Raw genomic sequence first — 19,705 nt, forward strand, 5'->3', positions numbered from 1 at the left:
TTACAGTGTTTTTGATATCTAGCATGCCCTCATTTCCTTTTTAGAGTTTCCATTTTTTTTTGCTTCCATTACCCACCTATTCTTGCATGTTGTCTACTTTTTCCATTAGAACCTTTAATATATTAATCATAGGTCTTTTAAATCTGTGATGTGGTAATTCCAAAATCTGTATCATATGAGTCTAATTCTAATGCTTGCTTTTTCTTTTCAAACTGCTTTTTAGTGTTCCTTCTAATTTTTTGTTGGAGAGCTAGACATGATGTATTAAGTAATAAGAACTCAGGTAAATAGGCCCGTATTGTGAAATTTTATGTTAACTTGGCCAAGATTTGGCCTGTTTAATGTTTGCTGAAGCTGTAGGTGCCAGAGACATCAAATTCCTTTTTGTCCTTGTTTTTTTTCCCTTTTTTTGGAGTATCTCGAAGGATTCTTCCTTAGTTGAAGTTTGTGTCTGATAGCTCTTTCTGCCGGAATCCACTGCTGTTATTCTGGAGCCTTCTTGTTGTGGTGGTTAAGTAGGGGGAGAGGAAGCATTCTATGTTCTTATGATGAAGTCACAACCTTTTAGTGGCCTTGTGTTCCTGGGCTTTGACCTTCACAGGTGTTCTTAGCTCTTCCCACTTAGGTGACACAGAGTGGCCAGAGGGGCTTGACGTGGGAATGACCCTTTTCTCCTGTCCTGTAAGACTCTGATTAAGCTTGTTCACCTGCAGAGCTTGCCCTTTCATAGACATTGCCCCGAGCATATTTTACAGTTGTCACTTTTCTCCCTTCTCATGCTGGGGCTATGAAGGTATCTTTCTTGACTCTTCACCAGGAGGATATGGTGGAGTTCCTGGAGGGCACACCCAGTGCCCCAGAGACTGTGTCCCCCAGGAGTTTCTCATTCTCAGGCTAGACCACACTCAGCCTCCAGCAGTTCCTAAAAATGATCATTTAAATGAACATTCTTACCATTCACTGGCTCTAACAGCTTCTGCTCTTGGTAAGCAGATTTTGGCTGTGATTCTCTGAATTGACCTGTCTCTCCAAATTTCAGGGTGGCAGTTTGCCTGGTAAACTCAGCTCTCTGTTATGTCCAAGAAAAGCCATTGATTTTCAGCTTTGTTCAGCTGAAACTGAAAGCCCTAGAATTTCTTTCTTTTATTTTTTAAAATTTATTTTTCAGTTATGGTTAACATACAATATTGTATTAGTTTCAAGTGTGCAACGTAGTAATTAGACATTTATATACCTTATGAAATCATCACCCCAATAAATCTAGTACCTATCTGGCCTAGAATTTCTTTTGTATTTTAGTGTCTTTGGTTTTCTTATTTTGCCTTCTCATATTTTCACTATAGTGGTGAAGGTCAAAACTGGTACACAATTGTCATGTTTGGAGCAAAGATAAAATTGTAGTTTTTATATTAACTGATACTGAAAATGGGCTATGTAAGCAAATAGATGTTTGGATTGGTGCATAGCTAGATTAATAAAAAGGTGTTTATCTTATCTTATCTTATGAGTCCTGGAAGATTTATAGGTGTCGTAGGACACATTGGTCTAGATCAGGAATTGGCAAACTTTTCCTTAAAGAGCCAAATGGATAATATTTAGGTGACGCAGTCCATACCGTCTCTGCTGCTGCAACTGCTCAACTCTGCAGTTGTAGTGCAAAAGCAGTTATTGATAACACCTAAACTGATGCGTGTCACTGTTTCAATAAACGTTTATTTAAAAATATGGGCTGTGAGCTGGATTTGAGCTAGACTAGAACCCCTAGTCTAACTTAATGGTATTTAATTTTGATTCCATAGCTCTGTTTAGTACAGATTATCAGGAGATAGTGGCCATGTTTTATTTGAATATATTTTGTCATGTTCAGATATTGACTCATGTCGAGATGAAGATTTTCGTATATTAATTAGGAGAGTTCCAAAATCTTAAGGTTTAAGAGGCAGCATAGGTCGAGGCTTAGTTTATGAGTGTAAAAACTACCTTAAAATTGCCTCGAAAATGTGATTCTTATTCACTCAGAATAATAATAATAAAAATTCCCGACACTGTGCATTATGTTAGTTTTTAAGTAAGTCTGTTTTTATTATTTCACTTAATCTCTTAGGCATGACAAGTACTGTAAAGGTAGGTGACAGAAGCATTGCCCGAGGTCAGTAGGTGGTAGGGCCAGGGCTGCGGCCCAGTAGCTACCCGGCTTCCAGGGTGGAGCTCTTTTAACACAGTATGTTGTAGCGCTCATGTCAGCTGGAGGTGGTGTGAATAAAGTGAAGATTAGCTTTCTTCAGAGGTCAGTTCTGGGGCATTATTCTTAATAAGAAAAGTGGGATTATGCTCATTATTTCAAATAATTCTTTGTTGGGCGTTATTTCAGTGCATCTGGGACGACAGACAAATAGATGTCTGTGTTAGTAAAATGAATCAGACAAGAGATTTTGCATTAAAATTATAGAATATTTTAACTGGAAGAGATTTTAGAGATTTTTAACTCAATTATCTAATTTTAGAGGCAAACAACCTGAGACCCAGAGAAACGAAGAGACTTTGGGGCCAGTGTAGTTTAATAAAAGAGCATGGTACTGGCAGGTTATAATGGTGGTGTGCTGGAGCCAGTTTGGGAGAGTCAATTGTTACATTTCTGGAGTTTTTTTTTGAGGTAGTTGTTGAATACATTTATGATATAAAATTATATATAAACTTATGAATTATATTAAAAGCAAAGATATGCTCAGAATGCATCACTTACTAATTATTTTTCTATCTGTCTGTTATCTGTGCTCTTGAGGTTATTTACATTTAGTTGATCTATATGGTGGAAACGCTATATAGTGATGTCCTACCCAATTTAGTTCAGTGAAGTGACTTCAATAGCTTGAAAATGTTCACAAAGGAGTATTTACACCAAAGAAATTGGCAAATTCTACAAATAACACTCTCCCTACTCCCACCTCTGCCATGCCCTCAGCCAGTTGATTCATATTTATCAGAATGTCATTGACCGTGACTTCTGTGATATATACTTCTCTGTTTATGTGCTTGACTTTGCTGCAGGACTGTGAGTTCCTTGAGGTTTGGAATTTATATCCCTAGCACTCAGCACAGTGCTTGGCATATAGTTGGCAGACAAATGTTTGTTGAATGAATGAGTGAACTTTAAATTTATTCAGTCCTTGGTTCAAATCCTGGCTCAATTACGTAAGTAGCTGTGTGACTTGGTTATTTTAACCTCTGCTTATTAGTAAAATGAGGATAATAACACTGGTTTTGCATGATTGTTAGGAGGATTAATGAAAAGATCCAGATATCTGGTACATTGTAGGTGCAAAAAAGTAGTCAACATTTATGATTATAACCTAAGAAGACGGAGACATAAATGCCATTAGGGTCTAGACTTATATTGTATGCAGAGTTTTATATTAAGTGTTTGACCACATACTGGATAAGAATCAAGAATGTGGCACTGTTATTTTTGTGTGTGTACATACTTCTCCTTCCCACACAAAATAATGGGATATATTAAAAGGAATATGATATATAAGAGGCAGGAAGCATTCCTTCTGTTATATTTGGCTTTGCTCATGTTCTTATTACAGTATCATGTCCAGTTTTATATTGCTTATTTTAAAGAGGATGTCAAAAAACTGTATGTAGAGTGTCCTGGGAAGAACCAACAACTATGATTAAAGGGATAGAAAATAGGTCCTTTGAGGCAAGTTTAAGGAATTGAGTTTTGTTTATTCTGGAAAGGAGACAGTAAAGGAGTTTCTTAACTATCTTCAAGAACATGAAGGGTTATTATAAGGAGGATACTATCATTTTGTTCTCCAAATGCACAGAGGACCCAAAGAGGAAATCGACTTATTTCACTTAAAGAAAATTGTGTTAAACACTGAAATTGACTATCAAGGGATGTCATGGAATCTCCACATTTTTGAAAATATTTAAGAAGAGCAGCAGCAGATGGTTATTTATTGAAAAGCTTAAATGTTTGACCTCATGAAAGTACAAGGCAGGATTGTACACTTTGCAGCTTTTCCACCTCTGTGATATGATTTTCTTACGTTTATTGTAACTTACCAAGCATACCCCAGATATCTTACTGGGAAACCGCTCACAATTTGATAAAATTATTACTTACCTTGCATTGCATTATCATTGCTGGATTTATCTTGAATGAAAACATTCAGTATTATCTGACTGCTAGTAACTAAATTGAAGTCAGTTTGTATATAAAACAGTCCGCATTTGTATTTTTACACTCTACTAGGCATATCTGAAGCATAACTTAAGAGTAATATTATTTTTTTTTCTAATAGTGCATTACAAATACCTTGTAACTCTTTTTGTGACAGGGAATCCTCTTGGTATATGATATTACAAATTATCAAAGCTTTGAGAATTTAGAAGACTGGTATGCTGTGGTGAAGAAAGTGAGTGAGGAATCAGAAACTCAGCCACTGGTTGCCTTGGTGGGCAATAAAAGTAAGTTTTTAATGCTTATTTATGTATAGTACAGTTTGTTTGCCTATCTTGTTGTTTTAATTCCTAAAAAATTGATGTTTGGAAACAAGTAGATGCAGCTTTTCTGGAGCGAGCAAATTGCTTGAGAAAATTCCTAAAGATGTGTAGTCTTTTCAGTAATAGTTTTGATGCTTGATCTATCATAACTGCTCTGCTGCTTTGGCCAATTCCGGTTAAGGTAAGTTTTGTTCTGACTGTGTGTGTTTTGGCTTCCTGATGTCTAAGGAAGCAGCGTAGACAGTAACAAACAGCAACACAGCTGCAGATTTTATGATGCTGCACTGTAGCTTCAGCTCTGCCCCAGAGATTTTGGGAGATACATTTCATTAAATGATCCCCTCTTCTAGAGAAGGAAAAAGTGTCTGTGTGGAATTTAGTGTGTGTTGTTCCTTGCTCCCATCTCTCATAAAGTTCCTTTACTGAATTTTTGAGGTTTGTTCTGAAATACAGATTTTTCTTCTTTTTGAGATAAAGTATATTATGATGGGGAAGAGTAGTGTTTAGTAAAAATGATGGATAAGTAATTGTTGACATCTGTCTTTTGGACTACTATATACAGCATATAAAAATTATAAGACTGAATGTAGTATAAGACTTTTACTTGGTTCATAGTCCTACAATGCAGTTACTTGGAAAAAGATTCCTAAATAAGGGTTTTCAAATATATAAAATATTATGATGTGACCTAATCTTTTACAACTTACGTAAGGACAGAAAAAGAGAAAATGAATTCAAATTATACCATGGAGGATTTAGGTCAGGAACTATTTCCTGATTACAAGCGTTGTTAAATCAATACCCAAGTATACTACCAAGAGAATTATCTTCTCCAAAAGTCTTTAAAAGTTTAGTGCATTTTTTTTTGTCTGTAATTGTTTAGGAAATAGTACTTCCTGAATGACTAAACCAAGATTTCTTTATTATGTGGTTTTGCACACTTAAATGAACATTTAATAAATCCAAGTCTTTAAAACCATTACAAAACAGGTGTGAATATCATTACTCTGAAGAGTTAAAAATACAAATTTTATAATGCTTTTAGAAAACAGCATTACATATCACAAAATGGATTGTGTGGGTGAAAAATATAGTTTTTTTAAAGCTTTAGTTAAATTTTAACTCATTTATTTTTAAAATAATTTTAACTGAGCCAATCAGATGCTTTTCAATTCATTGAAATCTCTCTTTACGAATCATAAGTTTTGATGAGCTTAGGTTCTGTTTCTAAGTAGAACTTTTCATTTTAGGAGATCATTTTTTGGTCATTATGTTACCAAAGCGTTGGCTTATTTTATGGTTAAATTTGTGCTTAATTTGAGGTTTCCCATCACCTTTTGGGAAATTATAGAGTAGGGAAGAGGTGGAGGTTGGGATTTGTTTTTATTTCTTTCAGGATATAATCTAACCACCATCTGGAGTAATGGCATAGTGGTGCCTAATTATATATATTATATGTTCACGCTATCCTGTGAGGCATCCAGCATTGGTCAGTGTCAAAGACAGGATATCAGACTAGATAGGCTATTGGACTGTGCTGGTTGTATCATTCGTAGGTTTAAAAAAATTTATATAAGTTATATGAGTTTATGCAAAAATTGCAATGTTATGTTTGAGATTTAATAGCATAAAAGTCAAAAGAATTTTTTCACTTTCAGCTTAGCTCTAACCCCTTTCTTGTATTTATAATACTCTTTCAAAATGAATTCCTATAATAGAATATGCAGTCACATAGAATTTATATATGTAAGTGAAGAGATTATAAATGAACATTTTCCTGAATATTATTTACTGCATGATCTGTCACTGGCCCAATTTCGTATGATCATGTAATGAAAGATCTTAAAATTTATTTCCAAGTTGAGGTTACATCGATCTAGTAGTATGTATTCATTTTCTTTCCTGGGAGTATAATTATATTAAAAAGCAAAGACTTCACAGACAAAGCAAAAGAAACGTGATGGGGAGACATCTGAAACTGGATTATTATGCTCATTATCTACACATAATCTTCTGCCTGAATGTGCATGTGAAATTCATTATTGTGTCCTAGTCTTTGCAACTTGAATAGAAAGCATATGTGGAAAAGAAATGTGTGGAGGCTGTAAATATATTGGCCACAGTAGCCAGCTTTTAGCTGAAGGTTAGTACAAGGTAGAGAGAAAATTTTCATACAAAGTATGTGTATGTGCGAGTTTGTTCCATAGTAAGAGCTTATAATTAGTAAGTTGTAAAACCATTTGCTTTTTATTAAAGTATAGTAAACTCTCAGAAATTTGGACTGAGGATCGAGGATAGTCTTAGGTAAGAGTGAGTTATGGGTTTAGTTTTATTATGTTTAAATATAAGGAGTAATTAGAGTAGGTTAATGAAAAGGCAGCATGGACTTGCTTTAATACATAGACAGAATTGGTGATTATTAAATCAATTATTTCAGTATATCATACTTAAAATACTTAAATTTATTGAATTTATTTTATGTTCTGTGCTGAAAGAATAACTAAGAGACTAGCTATGTGTTCTTTGTACTAATTCAATTTCAAATGAAGTTTTGAGTTGTGGTTAAGAGTATAGGACTTTGAATTTAGACAGACTTTGCTTACAAGCCTGATTTCTTTACTTAATAGCACTGTGACATTGGACAAACTGCTTTATATCTTTGTTTTTAAATTAATTTATTTTTAAAATTTATTATGGTGACATTGATGAACAAAACCCAGTAAATTTTAAGTGTACAATTCAACAGTAAGTCATATATATTACATTGTGTGTTCACCACCCCATAATTAGATTTCTTTCTGTCACCACAGAAATAAATATTTGATCCCTTTTACGCTATCAGCCTCCCCTTTTCCCCCTACACTCTGGATTACTTTATATCTTTAAGCCTCAATTTCCTCATCTGGAAATAGGAGTAGTAGTTCCTGTCTGATAAAATTGGTTTACAGATTAAATGAGATAGTACATGAAAAGCACTTAGCTTGTGGTCTTATACAATGTAAGTGCTCAGTAACTATTAGTTATTATCATTAATCATAATAGCCTTTTATTTTTATTTTTTTAATTACGTTTATTAGGGTAACATTGGTTAATACAATTACATAATTTTCAGGTGTACATTATAATTTGACATCTGTATATTCCATAATAGCCTTTTAAAAGCACTGATTACAGCTTTAATTTGAATGATCACAAATTATAAATTAGTAGAGCTGAAATGTTTTATGGAAGTGGCCCGGAGGAAATGATTCCTAGAGAATTCCTTTGTCATCATCTTATTCCTTGTGTTTGTTCCAGATCGATAGTTCTCATACCATGTGTTGGGCATGGCAGTCATTCAGCAAACGTTTTTGAGCGCCAGCTATGTGTATTCAGCTAGTCATTGTTAGTTTGCACGAAGGTAAAGCCAGAGTGAGTGCTTGAGTAGTGACTGGACTTTCTAACCTAGGTCTTAACTTTTATCTTTTTCTCTACCATCTTCTAATTTTCTGAAGATTTGACTGCCTTTTTTTTTTTTGCTGTGTTTGGTTGTCAAGATTAATAAGTATTGTTATGTCCATATCCTTATAGAAGGCCCTGCTTTTCCCTAGTAAAAATAAATTCTTGGTAGGTGAGTTTCAAAATGAGAAAGAGGGTAGGTCATTTACTTATTCCGTGTTGTTTATGGGAAGTTCTGTTGAAGTTTGATCACGTCTACAGCCTCTTGTAGAATGAGGTGTCTGACAGTGTACAGGTACAGTCACATAAGCACCCGGAAACAATTATATAACCATCTAGGGCAACTTTTGCAATGCAGGGAGCACAGTCCACCAGGCCTAACACTTGGTTTCCTGGCCTTGAAGATCTTGGTCTTCCAGTGTTGGGGCACTCTCACTTGATTGGAGCCTGCACTGCAGAGCTTAGGGATTTTCACTTTATGTCCACTTACGGGCTTATTACAGGTGGACCGTGGCCATTGCTTAACACACCACCATCACCTCTCACGTGAACTACTGCAGTAGCCTCATTACTGTTCTTCCTGCTCCTGGCTTTGCTCTTCTACAATCCAGTTCCCAAATGGCAAATCATAATATATGACTCTTCTGTTTAAAACCCTCTAGTGCTAGTGCTTTCTCATCACACTTAGAATGAAATCCAAACTCCTTATCCAGGTTTACCAAGCACTAGGTGATGTCAAACCTCATCTTCTTCTACATGCTCCTTCGCCCACTATATGCATAAGGCACATTTGTCTTTTTTTTCATTCCTAAAACATTCCAAATTATTTTGTACCTTAGGGTTTGCTCTGCTTGAAAGGCTTCTCCTTTTAGTGTTTGCTTGGCTAGCTCCATGTTGTCATTTGGATCTCACCTTAAATGTCATCTCCTCAGAGCTGCCTACCCCAAGCACTCAATCTAAAGAAGAGGCATCTAGCGCCTTTCTGTCAGGACATTCTGTTTCTGTTATCTGCATAGTCTCATTGCCATCTGATATTATTTCTTGTTTGTTTCTCATCTGTCTTTTCTCACAAAAATCTAAACTCTGTGAAAGCTGAAGACCTCATCACTTAGAACAGTGCTTGAATGAATGAATACTGAATGAATGAATAAAAGCCTTTTCATGAAGACTGTTGAAATTAGAAGTGTTTATGGCCCAGGATGTGTTATTCAGGGAAAATAGTTTTCTTAATGAGGAAAAAACACATGTAGATACAAGGAGTCTGTTCGATGGCCGTCAGGCCCAAGTGGTGTAATTCCATCCTGGTGAATACCGTTGGATACAGCTTAGTAGGAAATACATCAAAGTTCTGTTATACTGGGTCATGTTTGAGATAAAATGTCATGGATTTCAATGTCATGATTTTAGGGTAAGTAAATATAAAAGAATTAAGAATTTTGCTTCCTCCCCCCAACTTGTGACTTCTACATAATGGTAGAACCTTACACTTTTGACTTTTCGCTTACAAATATTTTATTTTTGTGTTTATTTTCAGAAATCATAATTTGCACAGAAGTGCAGTCTAAATTTTCCCCCCATGTTTCAGGGAATGTTCAAATTGAAACAAAATGAACATTCAGGAATATTAATTTTTAAAAAAGTAAATTTAAATTCAGTCTATGTTTTATAATCACATGGCATTTTAATTTGTCATTTTGTTATTTTCTGTCTTTAAGCTGTTATGTTTTCCTACTATCTGATCCATCAGCTTGTTTCTCCACTGACTAGCTAACATTCTCAGTTGGATAGATTGTAAACAGAAATTAACAGGGGTTGCATAGGAGCTGCCCTCTTCCTGATTTATAGGTTCTTAGTTAGTGGAGGGGTAGTGGTTATCCATAACTTGCATTCAGGGTAGGAATTATCACGCTCTGCGATAGAGTGAATGGATGAATGATTTCTACTCTTAAAGATATTAACCAGATCCTTTCCCAAATAAAGACTAATAACTCAGATTTTTAAACAATCTTCATGACAGATGAGGGCATAGAGAAGAGTGCATCAACACTAATTAACAATGTTGAATGTATATTCTTCTTAACAGTGATTGATTGTTCTTGGAGTACTATCTCTGCCCAGGAAGTGATGTTTTACACTGCTAGGTTCAGAGGTTACATTTTAATGTACCCTGTAAGTTGTGTTCTCTGAACTCAGTGGAAATGTATTAGTAAAAGTAAATTTCAAGTTGAAAATTTTACTGATGCTCTCAATAAAATTATCACAAGGCTTTAAAAGACTATTTTTTATTCTCCAGTAATAGAGTAGTATAAGAGATGGTTATACGTCCAGCTTGAACAACCTCATGGGAATTTACATGAAAGTACTTGCTTATACTGTGACTCTTTTGCCTCTTAAAAAATTCTTATTTTATCTGGAGAGTAGAAATGAGAAACTTTGAAGTAGGTAACATTTACTTAGTTGGATTCCTATTTTGAAGTATTCATATTAACTTCTATAAAATTTATCATCTACAATATTATAACAAAGTGAATGAGTGAGTCATTATTATCAATTTGCTTAAGAGAGTTTGTAATTTATAAAGTATAAACAAAAGCTTTTGAGGATTTGAAGAGTTCATTTTGTTTATACATTCTAAATTAAAACATTCTGCCCTCTTCTCCATTTGTTTTAATACTTCGATATTTTGTGTTCTGGGAATAGTAATCCCAAAGTATTAGATCCAAGTGTCTTTTTCAGATGGACTTAATATTCCTGTTTTGATTGCTTCATTTTTTAAAAATTTTTCCTCTCTTTATATAAGTTTGTCAAATAGAGCTATGATTATTCATTACAAGATGCTGGTAGCATCTTATTGTGATACTGATAGCATCAGCATTCTGTGTGCTAAGTGAGAGAGTATTTAATACATGCACTTAAAGCTGTTCTTTTATGTGATACTTCGCACTCCTGCTGCACTTTCAGAACGTTTTGATAGTATTGCAAGTTTAATTGGGTAATTAGTTTCCTTACGTTAAGGCATAACCTTGCATCTGGACTGGTGTCGTGACTAGTCATTGGGGAAGAAAATGTAAAGTGAGTGCTTTTTCATAATGCTAGTCAAAAATGATTTTTCACTTGACAATTTTTGCAGTGATATTATGTAATTTCATAGTCACTTCGAACCCTTTGACAGTATTACACTTTACTTAGCCTGAGAAGCATTAAGGTTTTTGTGGTTTTGTTTTGTTTGTTTTGGAGAATTGTGTAAGTATTTTGGGCAGAATAATCTGTTTATATGATTTCTGTCCATCTTCTCATTGTCACGATAAAGTTTATTAAATGTTAAAGCATAATCTACTTTACTCTTATGATGAATCTCTGATTTTAAATTTTAGAGGAAATTTTTAAATATTAAATTAATATGAAATAATATTAAAAGGACACATATAAAAACATCTGTTTTGAAAAGACTTGAAATTTTCATTAATGTAGTCTAAGCTCCTTTAATAGTTATGTTTGCAGTGATTGTGGAACAGACCCCATACAGATGCAAGAAACACTAGAAGAGGATCAGAAAACTTCAGCTTTTGTCCTGGTGTTGTCTTCTTATCAGCTGTGTGACCTTGGGCAATTTACTTAGGATCATCCTCATGTATAAAATGAGGGGATTGTACCAGGTAATCATAAGTATGTTCTATTCCTAAAATAAGATGACTCAAACTATGTTCAGTTGTAAGTCTGCTTAATCGAACATATTTATTGCAGTGCAGTTTATGAGAGTTTAATTTTAACTTTATGCGTAGTTTAAACCCTTTCTTGTCTTTGCAGAGATGATTTCTTAGGCTCATTTTATCATTCAGTTGTTAGATTATTAAAAATCCAAATTGATACAGCCACTATGGAAAACAGTCTGGAGGTTTCTCAAAAAGTTAAAAATGGACATACCTTTTGACCCAGCAATTGCACTGCTGGGTATTTATCCAAAGAGAACCAAAACAATAATTCATAAAGATCTATGCACCCCTATGTTCATGGCAGCCTAATTAACCATAGCCAAGATACAGAAGCAACCTAAATGGCCATCAACAGACAATAGGATAAAGAAGTTATGGTTCATGTATACGATGGAATATTACTCAGCCATTAAAAAATATGAAATCCTACCGTTTAGATGGATGTAGAGGTTATTATGCTGAGTGAAATTAGTCAGAGAAAGATAAATACCATATGATTTCACTTATAGGCAGAATCTAAGGAACAAAAAGAACAAACTAATCATAAACAGACTCACAAATATAGAGGACAGTCTGGTGACAGCCAGAGGGGAGCGGGGTTGGAGGGCTGGGAGAATAGGCTGAAGGGTTAAAGAAGAAGAAATTCGTAGTTGATAGATGGTCACAGGGATGGGGAGCACGGCATAGGGAATGCAGTCAGCATTAATGGAATGGCTAGGTGGAGGGCCAGAGGAGAGAAAGAGCAATTAGGGGATCATTTTATAAACCATATAAGTGTCTAACCAATGTACTGTATACTTGAAACTTGTAATAAAATAAAATCCATTTTTTATGTGCATGGATATGTAACAACAACAAATCTAGCTAAGATTTTTTGAATTCTTACTATTTGCTAGACACACCCTGAAAATATGGTCGACTTTGGAATGGTTTTTTTGGGGCTCTAAAAATGCATTTCTTTTTAACTTAAAATTGTTCTTGTGCTTAGAATTTAATTACTTTTCATTTTCTGTGACATTATTTTCTAAAATTTTACATGAATGCCTTAAAGGTTTTTGCAGTATAAATAAACTGATTCACAGGTATTTTCTGTTTGCTCTAATGCCTGCCTGCCTGCCTGCCTGCCTTCCTTCCTTCCTTCCTTCCTTCCTTCCTTCCTTCCTTCCTTCCTTCCTCCCTTCCTCCCTCCCTCCCTTCCTTCCTTCTTTCCTTTCTTTCTGGGCAAAAGTCCATATTCTCATCTTGCTGTGTTCCAGTAGAGGAAGATAGGCAATAAGTAAAATATGCAATATATAAATGGTGATAAGTGTTGTGTAGATAGATAAAATGGGGGAGGGAGGTAAAGGAAGTCTTGGTGGAGAGTTAAGATTTTAAATATGGTGGTTGGGGAAGATCTGAGAAGATGACACTTAAACAAAGACATGAAGGAGGAGAGAAAGTGAGATTCATAGATACCTGGAAGAAGAGTTATCCAAGTAGAGGGGAAAAAAAGATGCAAAAGCCTCGAGGTAGTATTTTGTCCCCCTCCCCACCCCCAGGAGCCATGAGGAGGCGTGTGTGTGTGTGTATAGCTGTGTGTGTAGTTATATGTAAGGAATAGTGAGTGAAAGAATAGTGTTGGAGATGAAGTTAGATACAAAGAAGGAAGGATCTAGGAAGAGGACAGATCAGGAATATCTTTGTAGGCCATTGGAAGGGCTTTACTTTTTCTCTTTCTGAGATCGAAAGCCACTGAGGGATTTGATCAGAGTGAAGTGATTTAACTTGAAAGGATCACTACAGTTTTGTTTTGAGAATGTACTGTAGTGGGTAAGAGTGACAGCAGGGTAAGCAGGGGCTTTTGATAGAATCCAGAGGAGAAGCACTGGCGGCATGGAGCAGGGCGAGAGCCCTGGGAGCAGTGAGAAGTGGTTTGCTTCTGGCTGTATTTCGAAGGGAGGGATGATGGGTTTTCTCATAGAATGGCTGTGGTAGAGGAAAGAAGAGGCAAGATAATGCCAGGATTTTCTGCCTAAGTAAATTGAATGCTGAAGTTCAACTTACATGAGGAAGAATGGGAGAGGAGCAGGTTTGGGGGAAGGATTAAAAATTTGATTTTGGAGATGTTAAGTTTGAGGTACTTACTGAGCATCTATGTGGAGAAGTCTAGTAGGCAGTTGGCTATTTCAGTCTACAGTTCAGGGGCAAGGTGCGGTCTAGAGATAAAAGTATGGGAGTCAACAGTATATTGATAATATTTAAATCCTTGAGAGTGGATGAACTGTACATGAGAGTGAGTCTAAAAAGAGAGGAGGTCCAAAGATTAATCCTTTTAAAGTTTGGGGAAGTGAAGAGAGATCAACAATGGAATTGAAATGTGGTCAGTGGAGGTAAGAGAAAAATCATTAGTGATGTGTTCTGGAAGCCAAATGTGAAGGTGTTTTAAGAAGGGAGTGATCAGCAGGAGAGGACTGAGCATGATAATTCAAGAATTGGTGGTGACTTTGGCAAGCAGATTCATCGGAGTGTTTGGGGTGAAAGGTGAGTAGATTGAGTTCAAGAGAGAAGGGAAGGAAATGAATTGTAGGCAACGGATGGGGCAACATGTATGAGTCATGCCACTGTGCAAGGGAGTCGGCAAATGGGGTCACAGCTGGTGTGGGGGGGTGCGGGTCAGAATCTTAGAGTTGTTTTTGAAGGATGGGAGGTTTTACAGCGTTTTTCGAGTTCTTGGGGAGAGAGAGACAGGCACGAGTGTGTGTGTGCAAACACCTGGTGACGGAAAGTGCACATCTTTTTAAATTATTTGAACTTCTTCTATTTTAGAAATAGTTTTGAATGAGTCTCTACATTCTTTACTCTTTAGTTTTTTACGCTGATTCTGATTAAGAGAAAAGGTAGAACATGAGGGGTCTGCGAGAACTTTCTCAATTAAACTCTGTGGAGGGGCGAAGGAAGTGAACAAATAGGAAGGGACTAGGATAGAATACTAGATAGTTTTCTCCCTTGATTTTAATAATAATTAGATATTTTCTGTTTTTTTTTAAACTGCAATTCTTCTGAAAAAGTCACCTTTTTTTTTAGAGCAAAAATTGTTTTCCTTTGGAATTACGCAAGTGTTCAGTAATTAAAGCTCCACGAGGCAGAGACTGTCTGCCTTGTATACAGCTGTCTCTCTACTGCTGTCTAGCTCTCGGGTGCAGAGTGTGCTCAATAAATCCTTGTTATCAAAGACTAGACAATTATTAATTTTCTCCCTCGGCGAAAGACTGAACTACAGACCTTTTGAGATGCTGAAGTGAAAACAATGCTGGTTGTTTCCGCACCCCCGCCCCAGGTTTTGCAAAACTCTGAGTCCAGGTTTTTTATTTGCAAGAGCAGTTTAATAACAGCCTCACTTAGTGCTTATGAGTTGCTAACACATAAAATCATATAAAAAGCTTTTATATTATACACATAGTTCTTTTGAAAACTAAACTCTTAGCCCTAATTAATATCTAATTTTCATTCAAAATTTTAATTTTAAGAAGATGAGAAATTATATTTTTTCTTATGGATATTTATTTCATAGTGTGTTCTAACACTTTAATGTCTTTAATATAGAGACAGTATGAGCGCAGACTTCTAAGTAAGGCCACTTAGGCTTGGATATGGGCTCACTTATTAGCCGTATGACCACGGCAAGGTACTTACCCTCTTTGTACCCGCATCTATAAAGTGAGAATAATGATAGCACCTACGTTATAGGGAAGTTCTAAGAGTTAAATATATATAAAGCTTCTGGAACTGTGCCTTATATATAATAGGTGCTATATGTGTTGTTGTTACTGTGTTTCCCACTCTTCACATTCTGTCTTGTACTTAAGGGTAATGGGAGGTGGTATCACAAAGTCTATATAAACATTTTAATTTAAAGATTTAAAAATAAAAATAAAAAAATTTTTGAAATCTTTGATACAAAATATTGATTTAAATTTTGGTTATAATTAATATTTGGAAGCCAGCCTTCACTTAACTTACAGTTAAGAAGTATATTTTTCTGAAAAATTGTTTAAATTCAGTTGATGGAGGTTGATAGAGTTTTGATATCCAGTCCGAATGGTGAAAGCCAGTGTACAGTTGCCGTGAATTTTTATCTCAAGTTTATTTTGCTATGTAGACATGTGTCTAATAAAAAAAAAAGATGCCACATAAACCATCGTTTGAGTTTGAATGTGCTTCTGTTTTTGGTTGAGGTATAAATGTTATTTCTGGCTGTGTCCTTCATACTTAGCTCTTCTTACAACAAATGGAAAGGCCTTAATTGTGCCTAAGGGAATAGTTAATCCACAGCGGACATATGGTGGACAAACGCTGAGTCTAGTAAATGAAATGAAATTATAAATGGTAAACATATGAATGGTTACAAAGTCTGCCAGCTATGAAAGATAGAGTATTGTTTGAGATTAGTAAATTTTGTGTGTAGCATAATTATTTTCTCGGCATGTGTTGTATATGTATACATAAATTTGATTAAAAGACATGCTCTCAACTTACGTATAAAGCATATTTTTCTTTTTTTTTATTATTCGCTAAGCTTTGTGATGTGACTTTGATGTCAACAATAGAGGCTGATGATCTTACATTTGGGGAAAGTTGCTGCTCTTTTGATTGAGGGCAGTTAATTAGCATTAACCCGGAACAGCTCTTAGGCTTTATGGATTTGAGCATTGTATGTGGTTGCACTGCTCCAGCAAAAGGTTAAGTATTAATGGAAAATGGTCACAGCCCTTTTACTTAAAGAAAACATGTTACTTGTAAGTTTTCTTTTGATTTTACTTTTACAGTTACATTCAATGTCTTCATTCATTTAGCCATCCATAAAGCAAATATTGTTGCACATGCAGTGGATAATAAGTCTTTTTAGGACTACTTGTGTGGTATGTCACAGGTCATTAACTGCAAGTAACCACCTGACTTGAGGGGAGCCTGGAAGCATCATTATAGTGAAATAAGCTTTTATTTAGGTATCACTGCGGCACACTGATTTATTGAAATGTCACCAGTTGCTACTATGAAAATATATTCTCATTATCATTCAGAGAATAGGAGAGAGTAACCACTGTATACTATGAAAGAGATATATTGCTAACAATGGGAAGAAATAAGAATAAGTGTTATTGTGGTCTGTGTTTTACCTATCAAGTAGTTTTAAAGAATTAATTAGCTGATTAATTAGGTTAAATTAGGTGATTCTTTAGAATCTGTGTGTGATTCTATGTGTTAAATTAAAGGCATGTTCTGAGTTCTCTGTAATTTGAAATACCTTAAAATTAAGCAGCATAGAAAGGCAATAGCAAACAATACAACTATTTAACACAGTCAGTTCATAAAGTAATAAGTTCTTTCTCTGAGCACATGGCTGCTTCCTAGGCACATGTATCATGAACCCATCCTTCAGGAAACTTGTCCTCTTGCGTGAGTAAGTAAGATTAACATAATGGACAAAAAGTAACAAAAGTAAGGCAACTTATAATTTAGTACTGTTATATCAATGGGAGGGAAAAATTGTCAGCTCTTAATTAAGAGGAATGTGGAACTCAGTCTTTGAAAGTAAGGTTTGGATACAAAAATGGAAGGACTGCATTTTAGGCAAAATGTAACATGTTAAGATAAAGTGTTAGAATTTGACAGAAATCTTGAATCCTTAAGTATTTGATTCATTAAATAGATTCTATGCCAGATATTTATGATTTTTTTTTAGAGCAACATAACCGATTGTGTTAATTTTGATTTTATTTGGGCTTTATTATTTAAATTATAATAGATAATAGCATTTGGGCACTTTGGAGCTATTTTTTTCCTTCAGCAGTGCTTAAGTAGATAGCTTTATGTTTCTTTAGGGCCAATGCTGGGTTGCTTTAAATATGATAATGAAACAGTGTCTCCTTTTGTAAAGCATCTGTTATATGCCAGGCATCATGCTAAGTAATCTCCCTTTGCAAGACTGAGGGAACTTGTCTCAAAGAGTTAACTTGCCTGTTGACAAATAGCTAACTGGTAGGAGTTGGAGCCAAGATTTGAGCCTAGCCTGTTTCCCTCCAAAGCACCTCCACTTCTGTCTTGTTATCAGTGAATCTTGAGCCAATTCAAAGATACTTCTTCATTTGGAATTTAACATCTCTTTGCCATTTAAAAAAACATACAAACATGTGTATACATGTACCATAACACAGAAAGCAGGTAGGAAGTTTGCTTTAGGAATGTAGAATTTACAATTCCTAAAGTCCACTGCATCCAAAGTAATGGAGCTTATTGGAAAAGCAGTCCAGAGCCCTTTTACACAATTTTGTTTCTTAGGAATTCATATTAGAGTTTCTTGAAATGTGAGTTCCATTTCTGTGTTTTGGTCTTTGTGTCCATGCTAAGAGGATCTAAATAACTGAAAAATATTATAGCCTATATTAGTTTGCTAGGGCTGCCATAACAAAGTGCTTCAGACTGGGTGGTTTACATAAGAAAAATTTATTTCCTCACAGTTCTGGAGGCTAGAAGTCTGAGATCGAGGTGTCTGCAGAGCTGGTTTGTGGATAGCTATCTTTTCCCTGTGTCTTCACATGGTCTTATCGTGCGTTTTTGCCCTAATCTCCTCTTATTAAAGACACCAGTCATTTTGGATTATGACTTTGATTTTACCTAATTATTTCTTTAAAGGCCCCATCTCCAAATACAGTTACGTTTTGAGGGATCGGGGATTAGAATTTTAACATATGAATTTTTTGAGGGGGAGGGAGTTGCAGGAGTGATGCAGTTCAGCCCGTAAAAGAGCCATTATGGTTTAATATGTTAGAAGTAAATCTCAAGGAATCATAGAAGTTGAAACTAGAAGAATCTAAGAATCCAATTTCATTATTTACTAATAGAAAACCAAAATTAAAGAGCGCTTTTGAAAACATGAAAATCAGTGGAAATTAAATTTATAGACCATCTTTAAATATATGGTATAGAAAATGTGGATTATTTTAAGTGATGAGTCAGATTATTTAAATAACTTTGTTCTTTTTTGGTTATTAGGAGATTCAAATGCACATATTATGCAAGTAGGAAGAATGCTTCTAAAAGTAAATGGTGCCCTTCCCTGTTTTTTTTTCCTGTTCTACTACTTTTAGAATTATAATGGAAGCAAAGGAAGGGTGAAAGTGAATTGATTTAGAGAAATACAATATTACATATGACTTTTAGAAGCATATCTAACATTCAAGGGAGCTTTCTTTTTTAATGAGTATGATAGGTTTAATTCCAAAAGCTTGGTTATTTTACCTGTTTTTGAACTTATGTTTTCCTGTTGACTTTTCTTAAATTTAATTAATACGATGCATATAAAAATATCAATTTTAAGTTATTTTTGTAAGATGATAAGATACAAATGAACTATCTGAGAATCTACTGAGCACATATAAATAGTAACTGTTTTTAATGAGGAACTCTACTTAGTATTGTTATTACTAAATAGTAACTGTTTTTAATGAGGAACTCTACTTAGTATTGTTATCCATCAGTCCATATCATCAAGGATTTTGATGTTCCTTTTTTTTTTCAAGTGGAATGTCACAGAAAATTTTCAAGTGCAACAAGGCAGTCATGTCACACTTGTGATCAGTTATGCTCTACATTACAAATAATTTTAAAATAATGTAGATATGCGATACATGTATGTATATTATTATATACATGTATATATATACATATAACCTTGTATTTCTTCGATTCTGCAGGTTGCTTTTTCATTTTCTTGACAGTAATGTTATTTGATACATAAAAGCGTTTAACTTTGATGAAATCCAGTTCATCGTCTATTTTCTTTGATCGCTTATGCTTTAGGTGTTATATCCAAGAAACTGTTGCCTTATCCAAGGTCAGGAAGATTGATACCTATGTTTTAAGAGGTTTATGGTTTTAGCTTTTAAGTTTAGTCCTTCAGTTCATTTTGACTGAATTTTTTACATGGTGTCGGAGTCCACATTCGTTCTTTTGCACGTGGATATACTATTGTCCCAGCACTGTTCTCTTCCCAGTGAATG

General features: G+C 34.9%; 1 protein-coding gene across 2 annotated transcripts in view; it reads left to right on the plus strand.

Annotated features, from left to right (window-relative positions):
* RAB28 (RAB28, member RAS oncogene family) overlaps window positions 1-19,705 on the plus strand; it is a 73,106-nt gene that overhangs the window by 16,910 nt on the left and 36,491 nt on the right. For both annotated transcript variants that reach the window (XM_015594828.2, XM_006918988.2), the window contains exon 4: window positions 4,350-4,479. In XM_015594828.2, coding sequence (XP_015450314.1) covers window positions 4,350-4,479 — 130 coding nt within the window. The remainder of the gene's footprint in view (window positions 1-4,349; window positions 4,480-19,705) is intronic.

The sequence above is a fragment of the Pteropus alecto genome, unplaced genomic scaffold (genome assembly GCF_000325575.1).
Source record: "Pteropus alecto unplaced genomic scaffold, ASM32557v1 scaffold5, whole genome shotgun sequence".
NCBI lineage: Eukaryota > Metazoa > Chordata > Mammalia > Chiroptera > Pteropodidae > Pteropus > Pteropus alecto.